This window comes from Gymnodraco acuticeps, unplaced genomic scaffold (genome assembly GCF_902827175.1).
Source record: "Gymnodraco acuticeps unplaced genomic scaffold, fGymAcu1.1, whole genome shotgun sequence".
Taxonomy (NCBI): domain Eukaryota; kingdom Metazoa; phylum Chordata; class Actinopteri; order Perciformes; family Bathydraconidae; genus Gymnodraco; species Gymnodraco acuticeps.
Genome location: NW_022990023.1, coordinates 4,519,862 through 4,536,193, shown reverse-complemented (window position 1 = coordinate 4,536,193; position 16,332 = coordinate 4,519,862). Strand labels below are relative to the sequence as shown.

General features: G+C 42.9%; 1 protein-coding gene across 1 annotated transcript; it reads left to right on the top strand.

Moving 5' to 3' along the window:
• The first annotated feature begins 1,701 nt into the window (after positions 1-1,701).
• On the top strand, positions 1,702-12,449 carry LOC117544862 (sodium-dependent neutral amino acid transporter B(0)AT2-like). Its single transcript, XM_034214341.1, is given in 13 exon segments — positions 1,702-1,761; positions 4,253-4,430; positions 4,905-5,062; positions 5,836-5,956; positions 6,082-6,257; positions 9,440-9,550; positions 9,646-9,887; positions 10,202-10,409; positions 10,491-10,692; positions 11,172-11,331; positions 11,472-11,634; positions 11,872-11,990; positions 11,992-12,449. Coding segments are annotated over 13 exon segments (2,046 nt in total). The 3' UTR covers positions 12,140-12,449.
• Positions 12,450-16,332: the final 3,883 nt, after the last annotated feature.

Sequence of the window (16,332 nt, the reverse complement as noted above, 5' to 3'; positions counted from 1 at the left end):
CAGTTGACTGTAGTCCGTACGACCAGCCTATATACACTTGCTATCGAGTTCACCTCAAGGTGAAACACAGTTTGCCTATGCTTGCTTGCCACTACACACCTCTGATCAATTAGCCTATCATTTTATGTATGCACTCTAGACCGCCACCTGCTCCAGAGAACCGTGGCGCATCGGGTGATGCACGCACTTCGCGCTGGCCCGTCTAACCATGAGAAAAGCGGTCCTAAACAACGAGTGCTTTTAGACCGTCCCGTTTGAAGGACGGCGGTGCCGTGAGTTAAAGCCTATACGCAATAAGCTGTGACTTTCTCCCTCTCAGCCTGCACTGCTCCAGCCCCACACACACGCAGTGAGGTTTCTTTTACACACACACACGCAAGGCTGCAGCTGGAGCCGTGTTTTTACAGAGAGGTGATAGCAGCAAATATCTTTGGCTGCTTATTTTCAACTGCTATGTTTAGCCACTAAGACCCTCAAAATCCGGCGATTTGTTCAATACAAATCTTTTACATTGCTTTCAATTCACACAGAAGCTCCACTTCACTGATGCCCTTTCTTTAAGGTATCTCTAAACATGAGCTGTGTATGCCTGTATGGCACTTCCGTCCCGAGCAGCACACACAGAGGAAATCAGCCAGGACTGAGTCCCCAGACACTGATCTCCTGGGTTTATCATCCCCAAATGTTCATTAACCAAAAGGAAACGCAGCCAATCAGTTTCACAGGTAATTTTAGGATACCGTCAATCACAGATTCTGATAAGGCAATGTCCAAAGTAGATTTGAAAATCACACTTACCACAATCTGAAGATCTGTTGGCATCCTGCCGACAACGCCAATCTGTAGAGGAAACTTCTGTGTAGCTATGCAGTGGGAGTCACCGACTCAGGAAGGAGACACGGGAAGAGCAGTAGCTTTGATGTCAAACACATGATGGTTTATTTGGAGTTAACGGCCGGAGGATTCACATCACAAGTCCAAGAATCAGAGGTTCTGACTTCACGGTAGAGTTGCCACGTCAATTCTGGAGAGCCTCTCTCTTGCCAGCCCATCTAACTGGTTTCGCAGAGAGTAAACAACATATTTGAGGAGATAGCCTAAACAGTGTGGGAACACAGAGCTACTTGCCTCGGACACTTATGACCTCGAAGATTTTACCTTGGAGTCCACAAATACAGAGAAGGAAGTGTCCCAGTGTACCCACAACACAGACCATCTGTATCCCAGTATTGACCGGTCACAGAATGGGAACAATAACATTATTGGCTAAGCCGCCTGTGTCCTTAAAGAAGGTAAACAGACATCGAGGTTTGTCCTGTATGTTACAAATTGGCATGATAATTGATGATGATAATTATTTCCACAACAGTATGTACAGCTGGCTGGTGATTATAGCTTATGTTGATTTTTTTTTAAGGGGCAGAAATATGTATGACAGCTCCAAAGTTTAGTTAAACAGTCGTTGAGAGGCAAACATGTAAGCAGATCCCTCAGATTGTAATGTTTTCTTTATTTACTTTTCAGGCTTTCTAAGCATGTACACATTTACCTTTTTGAAAACACAAGTTATCCTTAAAGGGTTTCACTACGGAAACAATGGGTGGTTACAGTTTGTACTTGAAAGCTCAGAGAAGCTGGCAATTTATTAAAAACGAATAAACAGGATAATGCAATCCTTCCACCCAAATCCAGCCTTGCATAATGCTGTTGCCCTCTTGCCCCATTATCAGTTTGTTAAAGGTGAAGCTCATCAAGACCGAGGTAAGGGAAGATGTTCTTATTGACCTGTGACCTGCCGCTCTCTCTGTGTGTGTTTAAGTGTATCTGTAAACGTCAGTGAACTAGCGGGCCTTCTAGGACCCTGGAACCGAGGGAAACTGAAAGAATACGCCCATTGGCTACAAATCAATATATGATTGGTTGATCAAACTGTCAATCCAAATGTACGCTCTCATTCAGTGCAACGGCCAGGGCATTCTATCAAGGATATAGAATACCTTGGTTGAAGGATATTCTACCCAGAGACCCAGAACAAGATCTGATTGGTTGCTTTATTTTCTAACACAAAACCACTGAAATGCGTAGTGCATGGTCCGAGAAGGACAAACAAATCAACGTAACCCTGTAATATTACAGATCAACAACACGATTCTCATTTATTCATTTTATATACATTTTATTTATATAATTAAATCGATTTATTTGTTTTATCTGAGTGTTTTATCTGAGTGTTCCAGGGTATTCTCTGAATACCTTGAAGGCCCTGACGGTTCGCCACTGGAATTGAATGACCAGATGTTTACAGATGTACAATTGTTTTTTTATATTTCCAATGACCAGACATGTGTTAAATAGTGGTGATTAATATATTTGTGTCAGATCAGATTACACTTTCGCACTAAAGAAAATAAATATTCTCATATTATAAAGTATTGAATAATAAGGTATTTCTACTATTATCACAGATAATGTTAATATCCTTAATTGGCCAGCAATCAGGCTTAACAACACTACTCTTTAATGGATTATCCATGCACAGACAGACCTAAAATGATGTTTCAAGTACTGGATTAATTTCAGTTTTGGCCCAAAACAAATATTTATAATAAATCATAAAAAATGATGTAGCATATTTGATCCTCAAATTAGAGAAGTATAATTTAAAGAAATCTATATTATATATTCAACATTAGATAAACACAGAAGAACCCTTTCCAAGTACCATAAGTAGATGTTCAGGTAAGTATGACTAATAAGAATAATTGATGGAGTTAATTTGGTACAGATCAGTTGTAGCATTTACAAATGTATGAATGAAAGTTTTAGGAATGTTTAATCCTTCCTTTCCAGGTTTTTACAAAAGTCTTAGAATATTTGCCTAACTTTTCCCTTTCAGATTTTGAAGTGACATAATAATTGATAGCTTAAGTAATGTAATTATGTTATCATGCCATAGTCTTTTAATTTAATATGTAATGAAGCTAACGTAAATATAATCCTGAATTGAAGACACTGCAATTTAGCAGATTACAGATTGATTAGATCACCAGTGTGAATTTGTATACCTTAGCTGGATCTCTTATGATCCTGATTTTAAATGCTTTTGACTAGTGATTGCCTTGAAGTTAATCTTTAAACTGCAAGCTGGTTTAGATTTTATAGTTTGATAAATAAGATTAACTAATGATTAAATGTTAAAACAATTTAGTTTAAAATAAATGTTTTTCTTATTATGTATCTGTGTTTAAATATGTTCATTATTATGCTTTTGACAAAAGATGCTCCAAACACTGACGAGAGAAGATTTTTCTATTGTGATTGGCTGTCTCAATCATTGTAATTGAATGTTTCAATCTTATTATGTTGTTATTAATGTGATTGATGTAATTGATGTTGTGTAAGTCCACACTCAAATCTGAAGATTCCCATTGATTTAAGTATTGAACAAAATATTATTAGACTAAGGTTTTTAGATGATCAAAATTGATAAAAAGAGAGAAACTGTTGGGGAAATATTTTCCAAGGCCCATAACTTTGAGGTGGGGGTAGAGTTCTTCATAATTGATTATGGCATCTCAACCGTGTGGTCAAACCGTGGCCCGTGACTTGTCTTGTGACCTCTCCGCCCGAAGCTCCAAATAAACCGTCAGTGTTTGCCATCAAGGCTCCAGCTCTCCATCGTGTCTCTCTTTGAGTCCTGACTCCAATTGCTTCAGAAGTTTCCCCCACAGATTATATTTGTATTCAAAATGTTTCACATTCCTCTGACTTCCGCACGTCTGCACAATACTACCACTTGTCATGGTTATTTCTGAATTATTATTTTTAATTCATATTTGTCTTTTATAATACTTCTCTATACACATATTTACTCTATTATTGTTTTATCTTTTCTTTTTAATGACTGATTTTAAATGCCATTTTCTTAATGTCTTTCATTTTTTGTTTTTGCACTTTGAATTGCCTTGTGTTGAAAGGTGCTATATAAATAAAATTGCCTTGTCTATATTTGCTCTTTTCTTACAGTTGAATTCCTCTGAATATCCATGGGGGTGAAAATCTTAGATAAACAGTATTATTGCTTAATGGAGTCAGATTATAACGACATTTATGGTAAACCTGTGCAGAATCCACAGATAAAATGAGCTGCATTCCCCAGACGTTGGCACTAAGGGTATGATCCTCCACAGTCTCAGTGCAGTGGTTCACATGTTGACCGGTGTCTTTCCTTTATTCTTCCACCCTCTCTCAGATGGAGAATCAGTGGTCAGTGGGATATGTTGAAGAGGAGATCCAGCCGGTTCCCTCTGAGCCTGCAGCTCGAGCCGGGTGGAACAGAAAGATAGAGTATATTCTGGCTCAGGTGGGGTTATGCGTCGGGTTCGGCAACATCTGGAGGTTTCCATATCTGTGCCATCAAAATGGAGGAGGTGTGTATTGTCATCGGTGTGAGATGACATGGGATTGAAAGAGCAAAGAGAGATTATTCCATGCATGTGAATTAAATACCAAAGTGTTTATAGACTCTTGAACTTTCTGGATATGATACTAATCACTGCTGCTCTGCGGCTGATGTTCTAACATCTGGATTATATTTTATTCCAGGGGAAATGTGGCTACTTTAGTAAAACATAAGGAACGGTCCGAAACATAGAATCAACACCGACTGTGTTTTAAGATTAAGACATGGAACAAGGCTCCCCTATGTTAACATTTATCTCAACCATTCAGATGAGCCTCATGTGCCTATTTATCCTGATTTTAAAAAGAACATTGTGCTGCAGGTGTCAGTAATAAGAAGGTTTTGGGATTGAAATATCCCAGTCTACTACAAACATTTGCTTCTTGTTAACATCGTTTTTTGTTCAGAGTAACTAATTGTGCTGCTCCCCCCTTGTCCTCAGGGTCTTTCCTCCTCCTCTATGTGCTACTCCTGCTGACTGTGGGGATCCCCCTGTTCTTCCTGGAGCTGGCCACCGGGCAGGCCATCCGACAGGGCGGCATCGGGGTGTGGAAGTTCATCTCCCCCCGGCTGGCAGGGATCGGATACTCCAGCTGTGTGGTGAGAAACTGACACTGTCCACCGCCTTCTGCTAAAGATATTTACTCTATTATTGTTCAGTTTATCATGTTAAATCTTTTCCAGGTGTATGTGCTAGAGTAGCCACTGTCTCAAAGCATAGTGCTATATCTAAAGGGTGAGGAAGTAGTTATATATTATTTACCCAAATATTAAAAAATGAAGTAACTGCAAGGAAGCAGGCTGTATCTGTCTTTGCATAATCATCAGGCAGCTCTATTACTCGGTTTGTCTAAAACTGTTGTTTTTCTTGTTCACTTTTCTGAAACATGGTTAATGGTATTTGCACAATAGTTACTCCTTTTCAAATATTTGTTTTGTCCTCAGGTGTTTTCCACTAAGACATAAATAAAAGCACAACAATCAATATATACAAAATATATCGTGCAATGGTAAAAATATGTCCCAGAGTAGGGATTTTGCGATACCATTTTTACTGCTCTAGCTGTTCTAGTGCTATCTTTTGATTCTCGCTTCATTTCCCCGATCCAGCGCAGTGCTATATCTAAAGGGCAAGGAAGTTGGTGTATTTATCCAAATAGAAAAGGAGAAGTAGAGTAATCATCAATGTGTGTATTACTGTTTGGCTAAAACCACAACCATTAACATCGTTTTTCTCACCTTGTTTTACATTTGGTTAATGGTATTTGCACAATAGTTATTCCTTTTCAAATATTTGTTTTGTCCTCAGGTGTTTTCCAAATCATCGTATAATCTTCTCATAACCTGATGATGTTGTGCTCACATGTCCTCAGGTGTGTTTCTTCGTGGCTCTCTACTACAATGTGATCCTTGCATGGAGCCTGTTCTACCTCGGGAACTCCTTCCAGTCGTCTCTTCCTTGGGAACACTGTCCAGTAGAGGGGAATGTGACAGGTAAACACACCGCATTACGGTTCAAAACTTATAGCACATGAGGAGTAATTCAATTGTAAATGTATAGGCATGGTGTCACGTGAAAGCTTAATGATTTATCTGTATTTCCCTTGTCTTGACACCAGTACCAGAATGTAAAAAGAGCTCCCCCACATCGTACTTCTGGTACCGTAAAGCTCTGGATATCACCGACTCCATCGATGAGACGGGCTCTTTCAACCCGTACATCGTCGGCTGTCTGCTGGCCGCCTGGACCCTTGTGTGCCTGGGAATGTTCAAGGGTATCAAGACCTCTGTCAAGGTAACCCTGTTGTGACTCCTTAGTGTTGATTTGACTATCATTGAAGCTGTGATGTCAAAAAGGTTTGTTTAACAGCTCCCAGGTGATTCAGTAGAGATGTGATTATCAGTGTTTAGTGAGTCCGTGTTGTTTTCTAGATACAGTATACATTATAATTGACAGAAATATAAAGTACTATCATGGCACTGTGATATGGTAGGTCATGTTTATCGTTAACAAATATGTGAATGTAATACTGTATCAGGTGTATAAATGATTACCTGCATGTATGTAATGGTAAAGCTAATATCTGAGTGGAATTCCAATACGGCTCTAGTCAGGGCCGGACTGGGACAATAAGTCAGGCCGGGAATTATACACCCAGCCAGGCCACTACCAGTTTTATTTGTCAATTTTTACAGCGTTGCTGCCCATAGTGATAGCCCTCTAAATCTACTACCCAAAAATAAACATATGGACATGGGTTACTATTTTAAAAAATGTGCAAATCTATTTAGGAACCTATGTGAACATATTTTAAGTGGAGGTGGACCTCAAATCCTATAGGGGGGTCCGGTGGCATGCTCCCCCGGTAAGATTTTTTTTAAATGTTGGACTTAAATGCATCAATCTGGTGCATTTTGAGGGGGAAATAAAGAGACTACACCCATATGAAACAGAACTGTATACATTTAAATAATCATAAAAACATGGCCATAACCAATAACATACCATATCCAATATGAAAAAACATTGAAACTTGTTTATTTATTTGTTTTTGGTTCATTTATAGTTGTGAGTGTGTCTGTGCTCCTGAACCAGCCTCACCTGTCTCCCCCTGCTCCTCTTTGAGGCAGCAGCAAAGACTAGTTTTAGCTCTCAACAAGTTTATCTTACCTTTTTTCCCCTAGTTAACATTTTTTTTGTATTATTCATGCATATTTTACCAATCACTCCCCCCTCAAATGGAAATATGTGTTTACATAAATGGTGACCAAACCCTTCGAGACCCACAGAGATAACTTAGACTAAGTTAACTATCTAAACACTCGGAGAGTCCTTTACCTCACCTGAGCTGTAGTTATCAGTCTCTCACCCGGCCACACGAGGACGAAAACGGCCGTTTGCGTTACTGTTTAGTGTCATATAGACCATTCGGCTACACGAGGACGACCGAATACGGCACTAAACGACTGAGGAAACGATAACGGGTCCCAAGGTGGATAGAATGGCATACGCAACGCTCTGGGGGGTCCAACGGCTCCGTGTGTGCGCCCTATACGATCATTTTCTGATAATGATTGCGCAATAGCCCCGCCTCTCCCCACCTCTGCTGCTCACCTCCGCGTACCCCGCGCCATTGCTGATGTGTTCCGCCACCAACAACAACAACAATGGCGGATCGCAGAGTTGCTATCGTGCTCCGGACGCTACTGACCATGCTACAGTTCTTTGTGCAACATCTACAGCAGACTTACACATCCGGGGGGGATCTTACTCGCTGCTTTTGTGGATATGTACTGCAGCTTCAGCGATCATTTTCTGATAATGATTGCGCAATAGCCCCGCCTCTCCCCACCTCTGCTGCTCACCCCCGCGTCAAAGTAAACTGCACACTGAATTCAGATTATTTATCTTTCTCTCGATATGGACATAAACGCGAGTGAAGTCTAATCTGACAGGACGGAGACACCTCTCAAACTACCTAAACTAGTTATAAATATGTTTATTTTTACTGTGGGCCGGGTCACTCATTACTGGATCAGCTGCTACATGAAACAGACACTGGCGCTGTCCGAAGAGAGGGAGGAAAAAGAGAGGCTCCGTGTATTTATATTATTATATTATATAGAGTCATTATTCATTTGTTTTAAAGCTCAATAAATAACAAAGAAGACCTTTGACCGGCACTTTTATAATTTTGTCGGAAGATTTAAACTTGAATACACGTTGACTGGCGAAAAACTCTGCCCGGTTCCCTCGGCCCCCACCGCGGAGAATAAACAGAAGGGCAACCATGACAACCATGCTTCTTCGCTGCTTTTGTGGAGGAAGTTACAGCGCCACGTACAGGCTCCTGCATATGTACTGCAGCTTCTCCAGCGGTTGGAGCTAAACGGAGCGGTCTCGTGTGGGCAGACACTACCCGGATAACTATTGCGTGTGGACGGAAGCTTGTTTGCGTTAATCCTATGCGTTTAGCCGTTTTCGTCCTCGTGTGGCCGGGGTCTTAGTCTGACAGGAGAAGACTCTCCTCCACCTTGTTGTTGAAAAAGCTCCTTATATCCATTAGCGCAGCTAGCTAGCACCAGATGCTAACAACAATACACGTAACCGGTGCGCACGCTTTATCGCGCCACACTAACACACACCCTCCCGAGCTTGAATGACACACAGACCAATCGAGGGCATTAGTATGATCTGTATGAAAGTGGCCATGTCGGCAGGCCACATCATGTATACAGCCAGTCACCCTCTGTGAGGCAGAGTCAGACCCACATTTGCGCAGCGTTGCGTTCACAATACATACATTAAAAAAAAAAAATCTCAGGCCACTTAACAGGCCAGGCCATCGGGAAACCTCCCGGTCCTCCCGATGGCCAGTCCGGGCCTGGCTCTAGTTAACATCACTAGAGAAAAGCAGCAATAGTAGCCAACGTTCAGCATTCAACAGGGAATTTTATTATTTACAGTTTATAAAAGCTCACGTAATGTAGCTTAGCCATTTTAAGGAAATTGTCAGCTGGAGCACAGTTTACCAATAGGACTGTGAGCTTCACGAGGGGAATAAAATATGACGGATGGGAAGAATGGTTTGAAAAACAAGCAGAGTTTATTTCAGGCTGCGGGTGTAAACACAAAAAAGGGTCTCCCATGAACCCTGGTCTGCTCCTCTATTTCCCGAGGTGGCTGGGCGAGTCACGGTCCTCCTTCCAGGACCCAGTCTACTGCAGGAGACCAGAACCAGGTTACCACATGCTTTTATTGAGTGACTGATTACCTGATTCTGATAAGCTGTCTGGTCTCCGGCCGAGCCACTATCACTCCAGCAGCCGGCGCCCTAACCACATCACGCTGCCACAAGGACATTTTTATAAAAAAGATTGGAAAATAGTTATTTTTCTGTGTGCCTTAAGCAAAAAACGAATGTTTACTGGTAGCTCGACGTATTCACTCGTTAATGTTTCTTACTCTCTTCCTAGGTGATGTATTTCTCCTCCATCTTCCCCTACGTGGTGCTGTTCTGCTTCCTGGTTCGAGGCCTCATGCTGGACGGGGCTTTAGAGGGAATCGTCTTCATGTTCTACCCAAAGGTATCTGCAGACAAAAGGCCTGGTTGATTATAGAAAAGAGAGGCTTATATACATATTTCTGTAGCACACCTACTGTCGTTTTTATTCCTCTATAGCTGGAGATCTGGGCCGACGTGCAGGTGTGGCGACAGGCAGCCACTCAGGTGTTCATTACATTTGGTATCGGCCTTGGGTCGAACATCGCTTACTCCTCCTATAATCCCAAAAATAATAATTGCCATCGTGATGCCTTCACTGTCTCCGCGATTAACCTCCTCACCTCTGTGCTGGCCACTCTGGTGGTGTTCGCTGTGCTCGGTTTCCACGCCAAAAACAAGGCCGTGGCATGTGTGGTCAGGTATGTCGGATGAGAAGAAAAACACTGATTTACGCATCAAAAACGACGTAAAGACTTGGTGAACGAAGCAAACTTGCCTATCTAACACTTCTCCCTGCTGAATCTACAGCGGGGGAAGGCACGCACATATAAACACACTCCTATGCTAATATCTTGGTAATTTTCATTTGTTTTAGGCTAATGTGGCCTGAACATTTTAACATATTACCCAACCGTAGAACAGAATCATTGACTTTATGCAGGTGTCATACTTTAAATATCTATGCATGTTGAATGAACTGTGTGTTTAAAGTTGTGTGTTTGTCTTCCCTTAGTAATATTAAGCAGTTATCGGAGCAGTTTGCGGAGCAGTTATCGGAGCAGTTTCTCAGCGGTCCTGTGGATATAAACTTGATGCCAAGCTTCAACTATTCTGATCCCAGTGCTGTGGCTCTAGAGGACTACAGGGCCTGGTTCAAACTGCATGGAAATCAGTTCCCAGGCAATCTAACAGACTGTGACCTGGAAAAAGAGATGCAGCAGGTAAATATGAATAGTCAAATTGTGGTTTTCTTTATATTGTGTGGGTGGTACATTAAACGTGGTGCTCATGTTTGTGTTCAGGGTGTGGAAGGAACAGGCATGGCTTTCATCGCCTTCACAGAGGCCATCTCTCTCCTGCCTGGCAGCCCCTTCTGGTCAGCGCTCTTCTTCCTCATGCTGCTCAACTTAGGGCTCGGCAGCATGTTTGGCATAATGGAGGGAATCCTCACCCCGCTCACTGACCGCTTTGAAACACTGGCTCAGAACAAGATCAAGTTCAGAGGTGACAAAACACCTCATTGTGTCCTAAAAAGCACCTTGAATTGCCTTGTGTTGAAAGGTGCTATATAAATAAACTTGCCTTGCCTTGCCTAAGAGAATCCCAATCAATGCAACTTCACTTTTCAAATAGTTATTGCTCAGCCTGGAGTCCAACTGGCATCTAAACAACTAAGAGTCATGATCGAATTGAATGGAGATTGGACAACCTTTTGCACTTTAGTACACAAAGATCCAAAATGTTTCCTATTAAGTGCTTTTGGACAATAAAATGTTACCTTATTTCCCTGAGAGTCACAGCCAGTAGATCAGTGTCTTGTCTTTGATCACTGACTAATCAGGATTTCAGAACCTAAAGCAGAGAGGGGGGGGAATTAGTAAAGGTACCCTCTGAGGTGATTCAGGAATTAGCCGTGAATGTATCCATTCTGCTAGTTTGCAGATGACTTTTAAAACTAAGTGTTCCTTTTGTTGTTGTTTTAGTTGTCAGCTGCATCATCGGCTTTGTAATCGGCCTCCTCTTCACACAGCGCTGTGGAAACTACTTTGTGATGATGTTCGATGATTACTCTGCCTCTCTGCCACTCATCATTGTTGTGGTTTTTGAGACCTTCAGTGTGTCCTGGCTGTATGGAGCTGATAGGTGGGGTCTATTTTCAGACTGTGCGTAACTGCTTTAACTTTGGACATATTATTTTCCATGTCAACAAATCAGTTTAGTTCTCTTAATCCCATTAATGTTGGTCACAAATGTGTGACATGTACCACTCTGGGTGTCTGAAGGTTCCTGGATGACATTGAGGGGATGCTGGGCTGGCGTCCTCATGTGATCTACAAGTACCTGTGGAAATACGTCTGCCTGCTCGCTATGCTGGGGCTGCTGGGCGCCACCACCATCCACATGTTCATCCAACGCCCCACCTATATGGCATGGAACCAAGAGAAGGTATGTTAACCCTCTGCTCCATAGCTTCTCTTTGGATAACTGGACACACTGTACATTTTACATTTATATATTATAAGACAAACAGCCCTTAAAAAGCAAATTGTCACTGACTAAATTCCCAACCTGAAGCATATAACTAATGGTTTATTTCTCTATGTATTTCTCTGAGTAGTGATAAGTTCCACTTGTTTCAGACCTTGCATGATTTTGATTTTGATTCTATTTTCTCTTCTTCAGGGATCTGAGGAGTACCTCGAGTACCCGGACTGGGCTCTGGCTGTCATGGCCTTGCTGATCATATTTGCTGTGATGCCCGTCCCGATTGCTTTGATTCACTCTGTCCTGGACAAGACAAAGAGCCAGAGATTCAGAGGCCTGTCAGTATAGCATTGTTAGCACCAGCTACAATTGTGGAAGTCTGATGACTGACATGTCATACCTGGACCAAAAAAAAAAGACTGCTGCTTCTGTTTCCTCAACACTGGACATGAAGTTACACAAATGAATTGCAGAGAAAAGTACAACGTTCAGTGGACCATTTTGAAGTACATTTGAATAAGCTCACAGGTTCTTATTCCCACAATATTTGATTAAATAACATAAAATACAGCCTTTTATATTTATCTATATCACAGCACAGAGTGACTGAATTCACTCACAAGTGAATGAATAAATAAGTATTTAAAAAAAAAAAGGTAAAAATAATTCAAACATGCTTCATCTATTTAACAAATTGTAATCTAGTATGCAGTGGAATATATTACATGCTAAAGAGTTTATACAAGCTTGGAAACTGCATTGTTACTGCAGTTAGTGGCCCGATTGACCTTGAATTTGAAGTATCACAAAAAGTTATGATAATCTGTGAAGGGAATTGTTTCCTTTAATTTTCACATGAATAATATGGCATAGTCAGCATAAAGCAATATGTTATGCTCTGTGGGCCTCACTGTTATTCCATAAAGACACAGCCAGACTTCTGCCGCCATGTAAATGTAAAGGAGGGGGACGGGTAATAATTTAAGGAGAGGGAAAGCGTTCTTTTAAATCAGGTGGAGAGCAAAACTGGACAATCAAGGAGCCAACTACTAAGTTTAAAACACAATAATTTATTCAGTAGAACATAAAAACTTTACTAAGAAAACTAAAATCAGAGCTGTCTAAAATATAATCTCAGTAAAAAGATAGTCTAAAACTATGTTAAAATACAATTAAACGTAGTTAAAACAATACAAAGAATTCAAATGTTAAAAGGGTTAAAAGTCTTTTCTCAAAACCAGTCTTTCCAGGGCTGCGAAGGTGCTCCGTCGACCCTCTCTTGGACTGCCGTGTCTTTTAATCCCTTTGTTACGTGTGCCTCTGCTCCTGATGCGTTCTGCTTCTGCTGTCTCCTTCAGTCTCAGTCCCAGTTTCCGTCTCTGCTCCTGGTGCGCTCTGCCTCTGCTGTGCCCTTCAGCCTCTCTCAGTTTCCGTCTCTGCTCCTGGTGCGCTCTGCCTCTGCTGTGCCCTTCAGCCTCTCTCAGTTTCCGTCTCTGCTCCTGGTGCGCTCTGCCTCTGCTGTGCCCTTCAGCCTCTCTCAGTTTCCGTCTCTGCTCCTGGTGCGCTCTGCCTCTGCTGTGCCCTTCAGCCTCTCTCAGTTTCCGTCTCTGCTCCTGGTGCGCTCTGCCTCTGCTGTGCCCTTCAGCCTCTCTCAGTTTCCGTCTCTGCTCCTGGTGCGCTCTGCCTCTGCTGTGCCCTTCAGCCTCTCTCAGTTTCCGTCTCTGCTCCTGGTGCGCTCTGTCTCTGCTGTGCCCTTCAGCCTCTCTCAGTTTCCGTCTGTCCTCTGCTGCTCTTCTCCTTCCCTTTATAGGCGTGTAAATTGGCTTCAGGTGTGGTCACTCATTGTCAATCACCATGGCAAGGCCAATCCAAACATTTCAAAATAAAAGCATGCAGCAGGAAGTTAAAACCAGTTAAAAAGGCAAACACATTTCAGAGTAAAATCACACAATAAAAAGGTATAAAACACACACACTTAAAACCATGCAATCATGAATAATTAAAATACATTGCCATGTGACATCCTCTCACTCTTTAATGTTGCCAGTCCCTGCAACCATTAGTCTCTGTAACGTACCGGTGGTTGACCAAGATTAGTCCGTGTGGAGCGTCGTGGGTCATTTGCTTGTTCTACTTCTGGAGGGAGTACAGCTACTGCAGCAGGTAGGAACCCATAGAACATTGGTTCTGGCAGTCTCTGAGTCTCTGTGGCAGGTTCTTTGACTGGAGAGTGAACATCTGCTGGGGGAGCTGTACACACTTTTAGAGCATTTCTATGCAAGGTTTGTTCAAGGCCCCCCAGTCTCTGGCTGAACCCTATACACCACCCCAGTGTTTCCCACCTGTTCCAAAATCACATAAGGTTTAGAATCCCACCATGTACACAATTTACCTCTTCCCTTTCTGTTCCTGTCACGCATCCACACTCTCTCCCCAGGTAACAGTGGTAAGGCTCTAGCTCTCTTGTCATACTGTTGTTTGTGTTGGGAGGCTGCATTACCCATCTTTTGTTTAGCCCAGCTATATGCTAGTGAGAGCCTCTGTTGATGGTCCTTCACCCACCCATTAAGGTCATGCCGAGGTTGTTGATAGGCCACCCCTAATCCTACAGGTAGTCTCAGGTGTCTGCCAAACATCAGGAAAGATGGGGCATAACTGGTTGCACTATGTGTCGTGTTATTATATGCATGCACCAACTCAGGCAAGTACTCATGCCAGCGGCTTTGCTTCTCAGTCTCAAGGGTGCGAAGCATGTTGAGCAAGGTCTGGTTAAACCGCTCTGCACTACCGTTCCCTGCAGGGTGATAAGCTGTGGTGTGACTTTTGGCAATACCATAGGTCTCGCACAGCTGTTTTATTAGTGCTGACTCGAAATGTGGTCCACGATCTGAATGAAATCTGGCTGGACAACCAAATGGCTGAATTACATGTGTCCACAAAGCTTTAACAGTTGTGTGTGCTGTCTGGTCATGTGTGGGTATGGCCCAAAATAACTTGGTGAAAAGGTCAGTTGCAACAAGGATGTTTTGGTATGTGTCTACTGAGGGTCAAAAAATCTAAACCTATGACCTCTAGGGGGTAGGATACAGCAATAGGTTTTAGTGGGGCCTTTGGTTCTACCCTTACCTTTTGCAGACTGCAGGTGACACAACCCTGATGGAACCGACGTACCTCCCCCTCCATGTTAGGCAAGTAGAAGTGCTGACGCATCCTGGGGAGGGTCCTGTCCACACCAGCATGGGCAGCAGCTTTGTGGAATTTCTCCCAGACTTCCTGGTACCTGGAGCTTGGACACACAATCTGGTAGTGTACTTCATGGGTGTGCTGGTCAATCATCTTACGACACAGTTTATTTTCCTTGACTTGCAATTTCTTCCATTGCTGCAATATTTTCTGTGTTTTGCAGGACAAGGCCTGGTGTTCAGGTCCTTTGGGTGCCAGACGGTTTTCCACATACCTCCTAACTGTCTGGATGTCGGGGTCATTACCTTGTGCCTCCTCCGAGTCACTGCTGGCAAACTCATCCTGTCCTCCAGGTGTTAACTCTATGGCTTCTGTGTCTTATAACACCCTCCTCGTCTGGAGCCCTAGAAGACAAGGAGGCAACTGGGCATCTTGATAATGCGTCTGCATTAGCGTTGCTCTTACCCGAGCAAAACTTTATTTCGTAGTTGAAAGAGGCAAGTTGTGCAACCCAGCGCTGTTCTACGGCACCCAGACGAGCCGTCTATAGATGAGCAACAGGGTTATTGTCAGTAAAAACAGTGATTTGCGCCCCAGTTAGGTAGTCCTTGAATTTCTCTGTCACTGCCCACTTCAGGGCCAACAGTTCAAGCTTGAATGAGCTGTAGTTGGCATCGTTCCGTTCAGTAGGGTGTAGGCTGCGGCTGGCATAGGCTATCACTCGCTCTTGCCCCTCTTGCACTTGGGACAGAACTGCTCCTAAGCCTTGGTTGCTGGCATCTGTGTAGACTATAAATGGCAAGGAATAGTCTGCATATGCCAAAAGAGGTGCTTGCGTCAGTGCAGTCTTTAATGCATCAAATGCTGTTTGACACTCAGAGGACCACTGTACTTTACGTGTCTGTGATTTCTTATCAGCTGGGATGCCTGTCAGTAGAGTGTTCAAGGGGCGGGCAATTTTAGCAAAACCAGCAACAAAGCGTCTGTAATAACCAGCAAGTCCTAAAAAGGCTCTTGCCTTACGGTGGAGGGTACTGGCCAGTCGAGTACAGCTGTTACTTTGTCAGGGACAGGTCTTACCCCATCCTTGTCCACCAAATGGCCCAAAAACGTCACCTCGTGTTGGAGGAGCTTACATTTGTCCAGCCGTAGTTTCAATCCATACTGCCACAGCCTTTGGAAAGCCTCATCCAAATGCTGCAGGTGAGAGGAGAAATCAGGTGAGTAAATGATAATGTCATCCAAGTACACTAAAAGGGACTGCCAATGGACCACTTAAACACTGTTGCATCAACCGTTGGAATGTTGCAGGCGCATTACAAAGTCCAAAGGGCATTCGCTCAAACTCAAACAGGCCAAGTGGGGTAGAAAAAAGCAGTTTTCTCCCGGTCTTGGGGATCCATCTCAACCTGCCAGTAGCCGCTGGCCAGGTCAAGAGTTGTGAACCACTCCGCTCGGGTCAGGTTAGTGAGAGTC